General features: G+C 37.7%; 1 protein-coding gene across 1 annotated transcript in view; it reads right to left on the bottom strand.

The window, feature by feature from the left end:
• Nucleotides 1-17319, bottom strand: part of Vamp7 (Vesicle-associated membrane protein 7) — a 120204-nt gene that overhangs the window by 89451 nt on the left and 13434 nt on the right. The window contains exon 3 of the mRNA XM_090393559.1: nucleotides 8696-8847. Coding sequence (XP_090249685.1) covers nucleotides 8696-8841 — 146 coding nt within the window. The 5' untranslated portion in view covers nucleotides 8842-8847. The remainder of the gene's footprint in view (nucleotides 1-8695; nucleotides 8848-17319) is intronic.

Raw genomic sequence — 17319 nt, 5'->3', positions numbered from 1 at the left:
AGATCATAGTTCTTGGTGAAAATGGTGTTAGAAAGTCTGTTCCAAAGAACAGAGGCAGCTATGGCGAAAAAAAGAGTATGAGAAGTTTATTCAGTTAGTCTGAAGCTGAACTGCACATGAATGTTGACCAGAAGATGCTCACGTTTTGGTGACTAGGAGGAAAAAAAAAGTTGGGAATGATGTGGCATAGTGCCCACAAAAATACTTCTAGAAAAGGCATAAGGGGGAAACAATGTCTATACGAAAGTGACCATAGCAAGTCTGTGAGAAAGGGATAATTTATTAAACAGAAAGATGGGTCCAACTATTTAAGTGAAATGCTCTTTTCTGGATAACATCAGCCATTTTTAGGTAGGCCATCACGTACCACCCCAAATGTGAGAACAGTTTCTAATGTTGGGACCATTTGGGATTTATATGGTATTAGGAGTTGTACATGTGAGAAGCAGCATCTTGAGCAGAATGAGACACCAAATTTTTTGGACAAATATGGCATACTTGTGCCAGGAAAGGCTGTAGGTATTAATCAATCCAAGAAGAGAAAACTTTGCTAGGTTACCCTCATCTCACTGGAGAATGGCAAAGAGATCTATGTCTAAGACACTTGTTATGGAATATCGTGAAAAGTGGATCTTTTGAACACTACAGGGTTTGTCAAATGAAGAAGAGAAATGTAGCATATTGTAATCAGTAAACATGGAGAGGATTTGAGGTTAGTAAGAGAAGATTATTATATAGAAGGAAGTACTCCAGAGAACACTGGAATTAGTGGGGAAATCTGAAAGGAGAAAACTATCCACCATAACACATAGTAAGCAACTGGAGAGGAATGGTGATACAAAAGTTGGAAGGTAGATCATAAAATGGTAGTCTGATGTGCAGACCTCCATTCCAGACCAAATCAAATAGCCTAAAAAATATCAAGATTGACCATAAAAGTTTGTCTTAACATTTCCATTACTTATATCAAAGGTTACTGTTAGAAGATCTGCTCTGGAGAAAGACTGGCAGAATCCATAGGATAGCGAAGAGATGGGCTGATAATAATCTTCAATTATTTTTGAGAGGCTTAAGGTAAGAATAATGGAATAACAGTTTGATGATGACCTTTATCTACCTTTTCTAGGAAAGGGAAGACTATACTTTAGTTTGCTTCCATGCTATTGGTCAGATGTGAGACAAATATGATAACCTGTACAGATGATATAGGATGTTTATTATGGTGTGATGTGGGAGCCCAAATGGTGAGAAGGTAAGGGAGATTTCAACTGAGCCAGGAGACTTGGTATCCAAACTATTATAAATTCATCAGATGTCTTTCTAGATGGAATGGAGGGGAGGGGGGGAGGAAGAGAACAGAAATCTTCATGGTATAGTGGAAGATCAATGTGCCCTATCTGTTTATGCAACAAATGGAGGAGAGGTTAATGCAAGGAAGTCAAGTCGTGTTTCTGAAGTATAGGATTCCCATTAAGGCTCTTCCTGAGGGACCAAGACTGGGATAAATTGCATTGGGGAGATGAGGGGGGGGTCGCACACCTGAAGAAATAAGTCAGGACTCATCATGTTTCTGCAGAAAATCATGAAATTGGTCCACAGTTTTGATCCCTTATCTCAAAAATGACTGTTTTGTTGGTTTTGGACTTGGACAAAGTAGCTCACACTCACACAGCTGCCTGAACAGACCCCAGTTCTTGCTTAATATGACATTTGGATAGCATTTATCCAGTCTTGCAGCACATCAAACATATACTATGGCAACAAACACTTATGAGTTATTTAAAAAAATGAATTGCATGCATGATAGAGGAGTAGCTATAGTATTCAACACTAAATACGAGACTAATCTTCTTGCCTGACAGGCAATATCAAGTAGAGTGATGTGGACAAATATCAGAATGGGGAACTGGACAATGAGACTTATTTGTGGCTATGAAGGTTCTAATAAGTTTTTTTTTTTTTTTATGTCGAGCCCATACACGAAAGGTTAGTTGATCAACCTATGGTATATTAGTACCGTTATATGGGTAGTGGGTTGGGAAAGGAGGAACATGTTTACATTTGATTTAAAAGACTGTATATTATATTCCTTGGGAAACACAACAAGGGAAGACTTTGAAAGTTGTTTTTCACTTGGGTAGACTATAATAAATTTAGTTTAATCCTTTATCCAAGTGTAAGCAAACAAAGTTTGTGCCTGAAGTATGTTCAGGACTGAGGCAACTCGTGGTAAAGGTGGACTAAGCTCTCATCACTTGTCTTAGTATCTCCCATAATGCAAACTTTGTTTGCTTACAAAGTAGGATAAGGAAAGACTGTTTCCACAATACAGCAGTTGCAGGGATGAAGGAAGAGGAAAAGAAACTTATTCAGTTTGTTTCAAGGTGCACTGTAAAGGGATGTTGAGCAGCAGCTGCACGTGTTCCAACAAGCTTAGTACTAAGTGGGGGAATTATTGATGCTATTTTAGATGAACATAGAAATATTTGTAGAATATACATATTGCAGATACCAAACGTCAGTGCGAAAGTGGAGGGGGAGTGAGTTGGGTAAGAGATGGGTCATTAATAAGTCTAATTGCTCTCCTCTGTCAAGCATTCTGTCATACAGTCAAGCATTCTGAGGAAGCTTTTAGGGCCCCACCTCATATGTGAGAGCAGTATTCAATAGCTGGGCGGATTTGTGATTTGTATAATGTTAATGGATGTTCAGGGGTAAAGTAATGTTTTGAGCAAAAGAGAAGTCCTAGTTTTTTGAAGCTGAGGATGAAATGGTTGTGATGTGTTTACGACAGGAGAAATTTAATGTCAGGGTAATTCCAAGAGAAATCTCAAATTGTCTGGAAATTTGGGTATCATCAAAAATAATACTGGAGAAAAAAAGGTTCTTCTTGATGAGAAATAAGACAGAAATTTGTGAGGTTATCTAAACCCCACTGGAGGACGATTTGGAGATCAGATTTGAGAGCAGTGGTGGTTGATGTTCTGTAGGTTGAGGTGAGTTGTGTAGAATAAGGTTTATCAAATGAAACAGAGGAGTGCAATGTGCTGTCATCTGCAAAACTGTATTGGGTTGGAGGTCAACTGAAGTAGATCATTGATATACAGCAAGAAGAGGGTTGGTGAGAAGACAGAACCTTATGGAACCCCGGCATTAGTTGAATGATGAAAGGATAAGGAACTATCCACCATCACATACAGTGTGCATCCAGAGAGAAAGCTGGCAATCCAGGCTTAGTAAGCCTTTGTGCCAGACCCAGTCAAAAGCTTTGGAGATATCAAGTGCAACCACTTGAGATTTGCCAAACTTGTCCATGGTATTTGTCCAGAGATGGGTGACTTATGTGAGCAGATCCCCTGTTGATTGGCAGCACTGGAATCCATACTGGCGGTCGTTTATTAGGTGGGTGCCTTAAAGGTAGTATAGGAGTTGGGAATTGATGATTTTTCCATTACTTTACATAGGAATAAGGTAAGCAAGATAGGGCAGTAGTTGGCCGACAGTGATTTGTCTCCCTCCTTGGGAATGGGTTGAATGTAGGCCAATTTCCAGGTTGTGAGATAGATACCAGTGGATTAAGATAGTATATACAGGTGATATAGGATAGGAATTAGTTCTGGTGCACAAACTTTCAGGACAATTGGAGGAATGCCAGCATGGCCAGGAGACTTTGTATCTAATTTGGACAGTATTTTTCTGATCTCTTTCTGGCAAAAGTATATAGTGGGCATTGTATGTTGAGCATCTGGAATGGTTGAGGGGGCATTTAGCATTGTCAGTTATGCATGCATTAGAAGAAAAGTGTGAAGCCAGAAGATTGGCTTTTTTTGTAAGTGATGATACAATAGAGCCATCTGGGTATGATAGGGGTGGGAACAGTGTTGGGCAGAAGTTGTGGCCAATTGCTTTGGTAAGAGACCAAAGAAAGGCTCAGCTTACGTTTGGACAAGTTGCTAGTTTCCTGCTTTTGCTCTTTCGAGCTCTGTTTTGGAAACACTGATTTTTTTTTTTTTTTTGCATCTATTTCGGGGCTTCAGTACAAGCTCTAAAGGGGGGGGGGGGTGGAGTTCCTGATTTGAGTCAGTTATGGTATGCTTGATTTTCATTTGTACAGCCTTGGCACATCTTTTGGAGAACCAGGGTTTAGTTAGGGAATGGCAGTTCAGAGAGTGTGTGGGGGATTGTATGTTTCCATACCAGTGAGAATTACTCTGGATATAAGTTTGGTGCATGTGTTTGGGAATGTTGCATAGAAATAGCAGAGGCTACTTGGCACTGTTATAATGCCAAACTACTCTTGTGTGGGATTGGCTGTGTAAGCATTGTTGCATGGGAGAGGAGATGAGTACTAGATTGTGATCAGCATTACGTGGGGGGGCCACTTTCACTGTGTATTTGGAAGGGGGTCATTGATGAGGAAGAGATCTAGGGTGTTTGGGTTATCCGTTATTCTAGTTGGCATCTGAACAAGTTGTGAAAGATGTTGTAAAAGTTGTGTTAGTGAAGGCAAATGTTTCAGTATCTCTGCCTGAAAAATCTGTACAACTGGAGGAGGAAAGCCAGTTGGTGGGTGTGAACATTAAATTCTCGTAGGAGGATAATTTTGTTGTTTGGAAAGTGGGACTGGAGAAAATCAATTTTTAAGGAGAGAAAATTAAAGAGCTCACAGTGGTTGGTTGCATTGGGGGAGTGATAGAGACAGCAAATGAATTTGACTGAGTGGGGAAAGGATATTTTCAACCAAAGAAGTTCAAAGTTGGGTGAGTCTAGGATGGGTGCTTTCTGGCAAGGTATGCCAGAGCAGATGTATGCACAGACACCAACTTTGGGTCGAAAGGAGTTAAAGAGTGTAGTTTGAAAGGTTGAGATGACTAGTGCTGAGGAGAGGTGAGATTTGAGTTTCTTCCAAAAAAAAAGTAAGTGGGGTTTGCTAGACTGAGTTTAGGCCACAGATATTGGTGAAGTGAATATGCAAGTTTCTGTGAGACATATATTTGAACACAAGGATCTTGCAAACTTCCTATGCAGTGCCTGCATACTGTTTCCATGGTGGCTACTAGTGGCATCACTTGATTTTTGCACTAATTTAACTTGTTTGTAGTCAATGATCCAACTGGTGTCTCCATTTTGGCGTTTTTCTCAAGTTCTCCTCGAAGATGTTACAAGTCACTTTTATGAGGCATGGAAAGCTCATTCCATCCTTTCTTTTATTTATAAGCCCGAAACGATGGCAGCTGATGATATTTTTAGAATCAATGTTGCATTCTTCTGCTAATTTGTTGATGTCTTATTTTAATGATTTTCTGTTTTCCATCAAAGAGTTCAAAATAGCGGCACTGAATTTTTTGTTTTGGCCTCCGAGTATTGTACCGCCGATGCGATTAAGTCACGGAGTTCATTCGCAGGCAAAGGTGAAATTGCAATGCGGCACTAGTTGTCAATTAGTTTGAGCTTAGCTTCCACTGCTCATATTTTGGAGGAAAAGTTTCATTCATAGCACTGATGTTGGTTTGAGGTTTTCGACTCATTTACCTATGCTCAGGAGTTGTTTTACAGGAGGAAGGAACAGCAAACAGAAAAAGGGCTGGTTGAGGTCGATAAACAGCTTATGTGCTGATTCATCTATTTTTGCACAGGAAGCGTGCAGCTGGTATCAACCGAACTCTGAGAATATACCTTTTTTTATCTGTCACTCCAGTTATACAGCTGTGGCACATTGTGGTTTTGTCAGCGATTGAAGTGGTGCACTGACAACACATGGGATACTTGTTTATTGTTGGCTTTTGTTGCCACCATCTTTGCTTTGTATGATGGACATAGTGGGTGCTTACACATGGCCGATTTAAAACTGGAGGTTTTAAATCAGAAGGTAGAAGTGAAGGAATTTTTGGGAGGCTTTAGAGAAAGTGACTAACACAATGAAAAAAGAAAAGTTGGTCCTTGCTGGGGATCTAAATAGCAGAGTAGGAAAGAATTGTCAGACATACCTAAATATTTGGGGAAAATTTGGAGAAAAGAGCAAAGCTAATAATAATGGCAAATATCTGTTGGATTTCTGCTCAGGACATGGACTGGTTATTACTAACACCATGTTCCAACATAAAAATGTGCATAAATTCACATGGAGAGAAGGGCGAGGAATAAGAAAGTCTCATTGACTATGTTATTGTTCATAGTGATGTTTTCTCATTGGTGCAAGATGCTAGAGTGTACAGAGGATTTGAAATTGATTGCTATTTAGTCTAGAGAAGGATAAAATTGAATTTCATATTGAAAAGAAGAACATGTAAGAAAGTTTTAAAGCAAATAAAAGTTGAGCAGCTCTCAGATGTTCTCAAAATGAAAGAGTTTGAGAACAGCAACCAAACCTTGTAGATTCAGTGGCAAATCCTGAAGAAAACATTGATTGATTCAGCTAGAGAGGCATTTGGTGAGGGTTTTTTTTTATCTCCAAGGAAAGAAAAATCAGAACTTCATTGGACACAAGAAGTTAAAGAGGCAGTGAAGGAAAAGAAGAAAGCATATCAAAAGTTCTTGGTGAATAAGTCAGCTTGTGCTCTTAGAGAATACAGAGGTAAGAACACAGAAAATAAATTATCAGGAAGGTGGCAAAATATTCTGGAGGCTGTTGAAAAAATTCTGACATAGAAGAAAGAGTGCTGTAAAAGGAATTACAGGTGTTAAAGGTGACATAAAAACTGGAGAAAAAGATATCCTTAATGTATGGAATAATTACTTCAGAAAATTGCTAAATAAAACAAGGAGTGAGAGAACACTGGTAAAATCACTCAACAGGCATGTAATCAGGAATACATATCCCTACTTGAAGTAGAAAAAGTCATCAAAAGCCTGAAATGTGGAAATGCAGCAAGAGTAGATGATATTTGACCAGAAATGCTCAAGTATGGAGGTATAAAAGTCTTGAAGTGGCTGCATTGCATAGTTCAGAAGGCCTGAACAGAGGGACGAATTCCAGATGATTAGAGTAAAGTTCTCATGGTACCCATATAGAAAAAAAGGAAATAAAACTAAATGTGAAAATTAAAGAGGTATTTCTCTATTGAGTGTCCTTGGTAAGATTTATGCAAGTATACTTGAGAAATGGTTGAGAAGGATTGTGGAATAGAAGTCTGGTGAAGAACAAGCTGGCTTCAGGCCAAATAGAGATTATCAGGATCAAATTTTCACTTTATGATAAATAGTTGAGAAACTGTGGGAATATAACAAAAATCTGTATGTTTCATAGATCTGGAAAAGGCATATGACAAGGTGCCAAGAGGAAAGCTATTCAAAATGCTATATGATGTCAATTGGGCATAGTTAGAATTGAAGGAAGTAGAGGAAGATGGTTTGATATTAAATCTGATGTCAGATACATTATCTCCTCTGTTATTCATTATCTATATGGATCACATTAGGAAGGAAAGCAGTATCAAACCTGATATCAAAATTGGTGATGTTAATCTTAGTTCTTTACTTTATGCAGATGATGTTATACTTCTTAATAAATCAAGTATAAGTCTACAAGATTCCCTGACTAAATTGAATAACTGTTGTAATAAATTTGGTATGAAAATCAGTAATAACAAGTCAAAGACAATGAATATAAGCAGAAACATTGAAAATATCAACTGCACTGTGAATGGAGAACCTATGGAACAAGTAAAACATTTCAACTACTTAGGCACAATTTTTAGTGAAGATGTAATTTAAATATGGAAATAGACAACAGAATCAACAAAGCTGGTATGGTAGGAAGTCAACTGAATAGATTTATATGCAATAAGAGAAATTGGTCAAGACACTAAAGTAGCTGTATACAAGAGAGTGTTCAAACCAATTTTAACTTATGGATCTGACAGCTGGGGTTAGAAATAAAACACTCAGCCAAAGACTAGAGACCACAGATATGAGAGTCCTGAAATAAATTAGAGGCATGAACAGATGACATCAATGGCAATATCATATTAAAAAAGGAGGATATTAGGAAAGAACTTAACATTGTTAGCATCCAGGAATGTGTTAGCAGAGCTAAATCTCAGGTGACATGGTCACTTAAACAGAATGGGAGAGGAAAGATTAGCAAAACAAGTGTTCTTTGCTAGGTTGTCAGGAAAAAGACCCAGAGGAAGACCAAGATATAAGTGGACTGATACAGTAAAAAGTGCTTTAGAAGCCAGAGGTATAAGATCTGATAATGTTAGAGATAACAGATTAATGTGGAGGAAAATTGTAGATAGGAAGCTAGTAATGATGTAAGTTCTTCACATAATACTATCATAATATTTTGTACACCCCTTGATGATACATGTCAGGAATTTGATGATGATGATAGATGTGTCATGTATCAACTGCTCTTAATTCTAAATTGTTACCGTGTTTAAAAAATTCTTTTTACAAATTCTTGATATGTTTATGATTTCTGTATAGATTTACACTTATGATGAAATCGATCAGGGAAAAAAGGCATGGAAACATGTAGATGTTTCAATGCCTTTTTTAGATTTATATAAATTAACAAGAGAATTTTCTGTGTCATGATATATTTGTTTTCTTTGTGAAAAAATTTAATTCAAAAATTAATACAGAGGATACCAGCATGTTTCAATCTAAAAAAAAGGCTCTGTCATACTTATTTCAATATAAGGTATAAAGTATACCATATTGACATTTTTAGAACAAAGAGCAACATTACCTCCCATGTGAATACGTAAGCTTTTGTTGTTCCGGAGATATTCTAGCCAAAATCTGTTCTGTAACCTCAGCAAAATTTCCAGCACAGCTAGCATATTTAGCCAAAACCACAGTACCTCGAGCGACAACTGCATACAAGATTGGCATTATGACCTAAAAATAAAGTGACAAATAATTTTAAACAATACTAAAATAAAGACACTATTCTAAATTATTGCTCAATCCATCTTTTCCTTAGAGTCCTCATAGCATAGTTGTAAGAATAATAGGACGTGTTCTTCAAATGGAAAAGACCTAGGACTCAGTTCTTCACATGATGCGAGGAATTTTTATACAAATTTAAGTGAAGGTTAGTTGGTTTCATGAATACTGTTCTTTTCCTCATAGAAACCAAGTTTCTATGAGGAAAATAGGCAATCCAGACAGAGAACACACAAAAATACTGTATAGTGTATACCTGACAGTGTAATGCTGTGTAGTATAGGGTAGTCTTTTTTGATGAGTCCTGAAACTTTATGGAAATGTTAGAGAGTCACTACAGCTTAGTCAGTTTCGAAGCACTTTTGAAACTGACTGAGACATGTCAGTTTCATAACTGACATAAGAAATTATCTGGCCTTTTAATGGAAGGTGAGGTAGCCAGTCTCACACATAGGTGGCAGGGTTTCCCTCCTGGAAACTGGTTTTTCATCACACAGGGCAAACCATTCAAATTATTATTATTACTACGGGCTACTCCAGGAGTCCTTAGACTCATCGAGGGAGGCCCTAAACATCATGTTCACACAGCTGTTCAACATTCTCACAGCATCTATCATACCTTGCCTTGAACTCGCTCACTGTCATAGCACCCACAAGCGAGACTCTGGCAGCTTATTCCACTCATTTACCACTATAAAAGTAAAGAACCCAGCTCTAACACCCCTGCTAACCATGCTCTTGCCCAGCTTCCATGGGTGTCCCCTACTTCTCCCACCACCAGTCCTGATCTCAAAAACATCATCTGAATTAATCCTATAGAATCCTTTTAGCAATTTGAATGTCTCAATCATATCTCCCCTTTACCGCCTATCAACTAGTTTCTGCAACCCACAAATCTTCAACCTGTTCTCATATGGTTCATTCCAAGACCTACTATCATCTTAGTCACTCGCCTCTGGATCCTCTCAACCTCCTCCCCATCAAGAAGGAACCGAGGTGACCAAATCTGGGCACAGTAGTCGAGATGAGGTCTTATCAGGGCTCGGTACAGAGGTACAATAACTTGTTTTTCTCTGCTCGTCAAGGTATTTTTCAACAACCAAGTGAGTTGATGAGCTGATTTAGCTACTTTCGCAATGTGCCCACTAAACTTCATCTCCCTATCCACCAACACTCCCAAGTCCCTGGCCTCATCAATCTCCTGGAGTACAGTTCCGCCAATGTGGTATACTGCTGCTAATCTTTTAACTCCGAAATGCATAAACTTACATTTTGCCACATTAAATTGACATCCATTCTCCTTAGTCCAGAACTCCAATCTATCTAAGTCATCTTGCAAGACTTTGACATCTTCTGCATTCACTATTGCCCTACCCAACTTTGCATCATCAGCGAACAAATGAACTGTCCCACTTAGACCCTTCCCTATATCGTTAATGAACAGATTAAACAGCAGTGGTCCAAGAACAGAACCCTGTGGCACACCACTAGTCACAGGCCGTTTTTTGGACTCTACTCCTGAATAAACCACTCTCTGGTATCTCTCCTTCAACCACCCAGCTATCCATCTCACCAACCCTATATCCATTCCCATATGTTGTAGTTTACGGATTAGAATTCCATGTGGTATCCTGTCAAACGCCTTTGCCAGGTCCAGCAGTATCACTGTAAACCCATTTCCCTTATCCAGTTCAGCCGTCACGTTGTTATAAAACTTGAGCAAGTTACTGAGGCAAGATCTACCCTTCACAAAGCCATGCTGTCCTCTGTACAGTATCTCATTTTCATCAATCCATTCCTGTATTTTTCCCTTGACTACTTTCTCCAAGACCTTGACAACGACTCCTGATATGCTGATCAGTCGGTAATTTGCAACCATAGTCTTGGATCCTCCTTTATGCAGTGAAACTATTTTCCCCTCTTTCCACGCCTTCGGGACTAAGCCAGACCCAAGACTCAGATTAAACAACATGGTCAAGGGCACTGATAATTCATTAGCCGCTTCATGCAAGACCCGTGCCGATATATCATCCAATCCCACAGATGTATTCACATTAAGGTTCTGTAATAGACTATTCACCTCCACTTCATTCATCACAATTCCCATATAAACTAATGGTTCCTTCATTTTTTCAACGTCACTACCTGGATGATATACTTTTGCAAAGTGCGCGCTCAGTAACTCCACTATATCGACTGGTTCAGTGAACTCTTTACCATCGTCATTCCTTAAAATCATTTTGCCATGTACAGTTTTTTTCTTGCTTGCAGCATATTGAAAGAACTGTTTGGGATTCTCTTTTGCTTGCATAGCTAGTTTCCTTTCATAATCGGCTTTTGCTGTTTTTATCACACTCGTTACCCTTCTGGCCTGTACTTTATACCGTTCGTGTGCCTGCAGGTCACCCCTTTCTTTAAATTCCCTCCATAGTTGTTTCTTTTTTTGCAGCTCAAGCTTAATGGTGTTATTCATCCATTTAACCCCTCCTTGTTTCACTATTCGGACCTTAGGTATACAATCAGCCATAACCTCCTGTAAATGCTCTTCGATCACTTCCCATGCTCTATCGACGTCCAGCCCTTGCAGTTGTACATGCCATGGCACTGATCCAAGCAATCTCCTAAGCTTGTCATACTTGCCAGCACGGTAATTCCACACATACCCTGTCTTAATCACAAATTTCACACCTTTAGCCACCTCCCAGGTCAAGACCTTATGATCACTCTCACCAATAGGTGGCAACATGGTCATATTCATTACAGTCAAATTCTCAGATACTATTACCAGGTCAAGCACTCTTACACCCCTAGTATTTTCAATTACATGCTGTTTCAGATAGTTATCCCTTAATAATTGAATAAAATCCATTTCCTTCCTCATATGTGTCCTCTCCTCCTTCCAATCAATGTTACCATAGTTGAAATCCCCCATAATAATTACCCTCCTTCCACTCATTTCATCAATTTGTTTATGCATACCATCTCCACCATCTATTCCATCACCTGGTCTATAGCAGCACCCAACGTATATTTTATTCTGCCAGTGTCAATCTCACACCAAATAGCCTCAAATGAGCTCCTTTCACTATCCTGCAATACTTCAATTCTCCTTGGCTGCAGTTCATCAGCTATCATCAATAACACCCCTCCCCCAATTTTATTCTCTCTGTCCCTCCTAAACATACTATAACCTACACATTCTATCCCACTAACTATATCATCTTCCGTCAGCCATGTTTCACTAATGGCAATAACCTGTGGCCAGGAAGAGCCAATCAAGGCCAAAAATTCTTCCTTCTTGTTCCTAATACTCCTGGCATTAGTATACATGAATTGCAGTGTTCCCTTTGTCCCACCCCTACTTGATGCGTTATTCTAAATATCCCATTCCCATTTTTTGTCCTTATTGCTGGCTCAGGCACATTATATACATTTTTACACTCAACTGTCTCACTGATGTCTGGATATCCACTTTCTCCCCTCCTTGGTAGTTCTAGTTTCCCTGGTTCTGCACATCCATTTTCACTTCATTCAGCAACACTTTTTCCAGTCTCCGCACACCAAGTCCATTCAAATGCAGGCCATCCATCTTGTATAAGTCCTTTCGCCCATCAAACTCATTCCACACGTCCACGAATTCCACACCACACTGTCCGCATAACCTGCGCATAATGTCATTTGCGATTTTGGCCCTCCTTCTAAACTCCTCTCTGTCATACCGCGGTAACAGACTCACCATTCTAACTCTGTCACTCTTTTCTTTCGCTACCTTTAACAAAACTTTCAAGTCCTCTCTCATAAAAAATTTATCACCTATTATGGTTATGAAAACCAGTATAAGCAGGTTGGGAGATTTAAGGACCTGTTAGTGCCACAGATTATCAGTAATCAAATTAGATTAATCAAATTAGACAAATCAGATTATCAATAATCAAACTTTTTTTTTAAAAAAAAAAAAAAAGCAACGTTGCATTCTCTGCTGGAAAGAAACAATTTCTATTATTTTACAATTTTGTTGTAAACAGAATTTACTGAAGTTTAATGCAATACAGATCACATTAAATGTAGTAAAACAGATTTCAGTGGAAGAAATCAGTACGCTTTTTTGTAAAATCCATCTTTAATTTAATAAACAACATTCTGAAAACCATTATGTGACAACCCTTCAGACCAGAAATCAGTATACAACTGCAATTTCACATTATTTCCAACTAATTAGCAATAAATTGGCTTTGGTATGCACTGTATGCTAAAATATTAAACAATTCTCCACTTTTCCAATTAAAAAGAATATTATAGATTAAACACTTATCTATAAGTAGTAGCACAAATCTTATTACTCAGCTATAAATGTGGAACCTATAGTTGCCGTGGAAATATGTCGTGTCTGCTTTTGTTAACATAACACACATGCATACTTATACACACATGGGAGAGAGATTACAGTAAAAAAAAAAAGCAAACATAGTAAACTTGGTGCATGCACGTGTGTGTGTTGCATTTTGATATCTAGTTATCTTGCTGACACTATCTTAGAATGAGAGTTGAAAGTTGAAAAATCAAACTTGTGATTTTTATGTGAATCCACCTATGAAAGGTTGTAAACCTATCATATATTTAGTATACTGCAGTTGATTAAGATTAGATAACCTAGTTCCTCTTTACTCTAGAGACCAAACATGGAATTTTTTCAAGCCACTTCAGGCACCCAATAAGTGAGATGGTGGTTTCGCACTGGGTGATGAAGGGAATGATATGAGGTGACTAAGTATGAAATTAAGTAGGAAGAAGCACAAGATGAATAATGGTAATAATCAGTTGCACAAAGAGTATAAAGAACAGATTGGGAGGGTGACTCAGTTGGTAATGAGAGCAAAAGTGCAATCATTAGATTTGCAAATCAGGCCAAGAAAAACCCTAGGGAGTTTTTTTTTGGTATGTGGTAAATAGAACAACAAGATGATGTTATGGATGAAAGTGGTAGATTAGTAACTGCTGCAGAGAACATAGTTGAGGTATTCAGTGAGCAATTCATCATGGTATTTCATCCTCAGTGTGAAATCAGGAGAAGCTCAAGTGAAGAGGAAATGGAAGAAGATTTACTGGTGAGCAATACTCCTAATTTGGCCAGCCCATGTGTGCATGAAAAATGTTTTGCGCCAAAGTTTCTAGTTTTCGGCTTCAATGTGTGAAGTAGCTTGTGCATGTTATTCTTTAATGCTTGCACTGCAGTTTCAGCAACTCAAATTTAAACAACTTTGCAGTGTTCTTTTTTGCTTTAATTTTTACAGTGACATTTTCAGGGTTTCGTGCACTAAAATTGTAAAATAGCATTTCTCATAGTAATGTTGCCCACTTTTTCATCTAGCTATAACTTGAAAAATTGCTAGCACTAAATTAATTCACTTAAATCCATGTAGCTACAAAAATCCATCACCATTAGCACAAGTTCAAGTGACTGTACTGTCTAGACAGCAGACACTCTAAACAAATATGCCTCTGTAACTGCTGATGTCGGCATTGATTTGCTCACACAAAACACGCTATAAGTAACTAATTAGAGTGGAGTGCATTAAGATGGAACTTGAGGTAGACTAATATTGGAGTGGAAACACTGGAGAAATTGCTAAATAAAATAAGTGACAAGCATGATTTATCATATAATTTATTTTTATAGTATGTAGAAAAATTGACTGTAAATTTGATGTTCTGAAAGCAAAAAAATTTTTACATGCAATTACTAGATGTGTGCGAGCTCCTTGTTTGGCCAGTGTGTGTGTGTGTAGCTTAGAGGGAAACTGCTGGTGAGCGAGCAAGAGGTTTATGAAGAGTTAAATATGTTTGATCACAATAGGACTTAATGTCATATAACTGAGTGTCGTATAGAAATGTTCCAGGGAGTTAGCATCAGCCTTAGCTTACCTGTTTAACAAGTATTGCAACAGCACAAGTTCCAAAGGAGTAGAAGGAAGATAAAATTGTTCCAATTCACAAAAGGTGGTGTTAAGGCTTAAACTACACATTATAGGTCGATCGGTATATCTGGAGTTGTATTTACAGTATTGGAGAGGTAAAAGCTAGGTTACACAAGTGTGTTGATAACAGCAGTATTCACTGTATTCTCCTTTAACAAAGTCGTGCTTGTCAGCACGAGTTTGTTAAAAAGAGGTCGTGTTTTACCAACTTATTTACTACAACAAGTGTGCTGGACAAGGGAGATGCATACACAGTGGTATACTCAGATTTTGCAAGGGCTTTTGATAGATTACCACACCACAAATTGGTAAACTGGAGCAGATGGGAATGGATAATAGATAACTGGCTCTTATATAGGTATCAGAAAGTGGTGTGCCCCAGGAGTCTGTTTTGGGGACATTATTATTTAACTTGCATATTAATGATATTGTAATAGGTTTTACTGGTAATATACAACTGTTTGCAGATGATGAAAAACTGGGGAGAGAGTGATGAGGAATCAAGCAGATGTTGTGGCCTTACAAGAGGACCTGGGGTGGAAATGTCATTTCAATATTGCAAAGCATAAGGTTCTGAAATCTGTTAGGCAACAAAAAAAAAAACTTGAAAAATTGGATGCAAAGCATATTCTTGGGGGTAGTGGCAGGTCGCCAAGAATCTGAAGTTTAAAGATCACACTGCACAAGTCGTGAAGTCATGACATCAGATTATGGCAATGATACACCTTGATCTTTTGATTATTATGCACAGATTTGGTTTCTGGTTTTCATGATGATGATGATGAAGATATCTTGGAAGGGTCTAGAGAAGACTGACTAAGGTGGCAACTAGTCTTTGGGAGATGAAGACAGATAGGAAATATGCTATTCATTCAGCCAACCAGGCTAAAATCGTAATCAATTTCCTGATATATATATATACCCACAAGTGATGTTCAGGCTACTATGACAAAACTACATGATTAAGTTTACATTATTATTATTCTCCTATCAACAATTTTCCTCTAAATTATCACTTGTCAGTATTCTAATATTGTCATATTTAACATTTTGTTCCTCTAAAGCACTTTTAACAAAATCAAACAACCTAAAACTTGGTCTTTTTCCTGCAGTCTTGGCACCAAGCACCTGTTTTGCTAACCTTTCATTTTTTTCTTGAATAATGTTTCTGTATTTATGTCCTTTTATCATTATGGTATCATATGATCTTTCAATTTATCATAACTGAGTTTAAAACCAGCACTGTAACGTGAAAGTTTCTCCATATTTCAAGCAAAAGTTACCTGTAATTTACAAGACTTGAGATATGTTAAGAATAATCCTTCACGAATGACTAATGAGAAGTGAAAGTGGAGCATTAATTTCATTGTCAAAATTAACACTTTCAGGAATCTTACATTCCTTTTGTGTGTGTGCATGCGGATGTATGTGTGACAGCAGCTGTACTAGCATATGTAAGAAATCAACAGATTTCTCACATATACTAGTACAGTAGATGCCACTTATTGTGATCACTTTGGGACAGTAACAATAACAGTTTAATAACAATAATCGGCTGTAATATTAAGCAAAGGATACAAAAATTGCATCATCTATTTCAATTTATTGTTATGAGCATTATTTTATTTAATTTATTGTTATGAACAACTTTTTAATATGCAACAACATAAAATTTATTTGAAAAACTTCATAAATAAATTGTGAATACTCATAATGCCTTTTGAAGTTTGCTGCTCTATGTTGCACACCGCGATGAAGTATTCGTAGAGTTTTTTGCATCTGGGCATGGTTGAAGGAGCTTCTAAAATTTGTTCTTCCATACTTGTATTAGGTTCACTTTCTTCTACGAGTTTAAAATTCTCATCAGAAGCAGCCTGACATATTTTTGACACTGTCATTGTAGCCACCACTTCAATGTTGTTATCAATATCCAACCAATTTTCAAACTTCTTTTGACATTACACCTGGGGTTTTATCAAAAATTTCATTTGTAAGATATTCAAATTCTTCGAAAGAAGGAGTTTCAGAGTTTGTTTTAAAAAATCCATCTTTTTGTAAGCAGTTTTCTATAGTCTAACAGATAAGCTTAGGTGTTGATGGTTATTCATGACTTATTTTTCACGGTATTAACAACACCACAAACACTTTTATCAACAAAGATGTTTTATTGACGCTAATATTTTGCTGATTTTCAACTCAGCATCATCGGAGCACAACACACATGTAAACGCGATGGTGAGTGAGTGAACTGTGACTTGAAAAATAAGTCATGAAAGTTTTCTATAGTCTTCTTTGAAACTTGTTTCCATGACATTGCTACCAAATGCAATGTATCAAGAAGGGAAATCTTTTTTGCAATTGCATCAGATTGGTCTTTTATATCAAGATCAGCTATAATTCTCAAACTTCCTTGCGATAATGAGCTTGAAAAGCTGGTATGACGTCTTGG

This window comes from Typopeltis vanoorti, chromosome 6 (genome assembly GCF_054136105.1).
Source record: "Typopeltis vanoorti isolate ZY-2024b chromosome 6, IOZ_Tvanoo_1.0, whole genome shotgun sequence".
NCBI classification, from domain to species: domain Eukaryota; kingdom Metazoa; phylum Arthropoda; class Arachnida; order Uropygi; family Thelyphonidae; genus Typopeltis; species Typopeltis vanoorti.
Note: the sequence above shows the minus strand (reverse complement) of the source record. Positions and strands in the feature narration are given on the sequence as shown.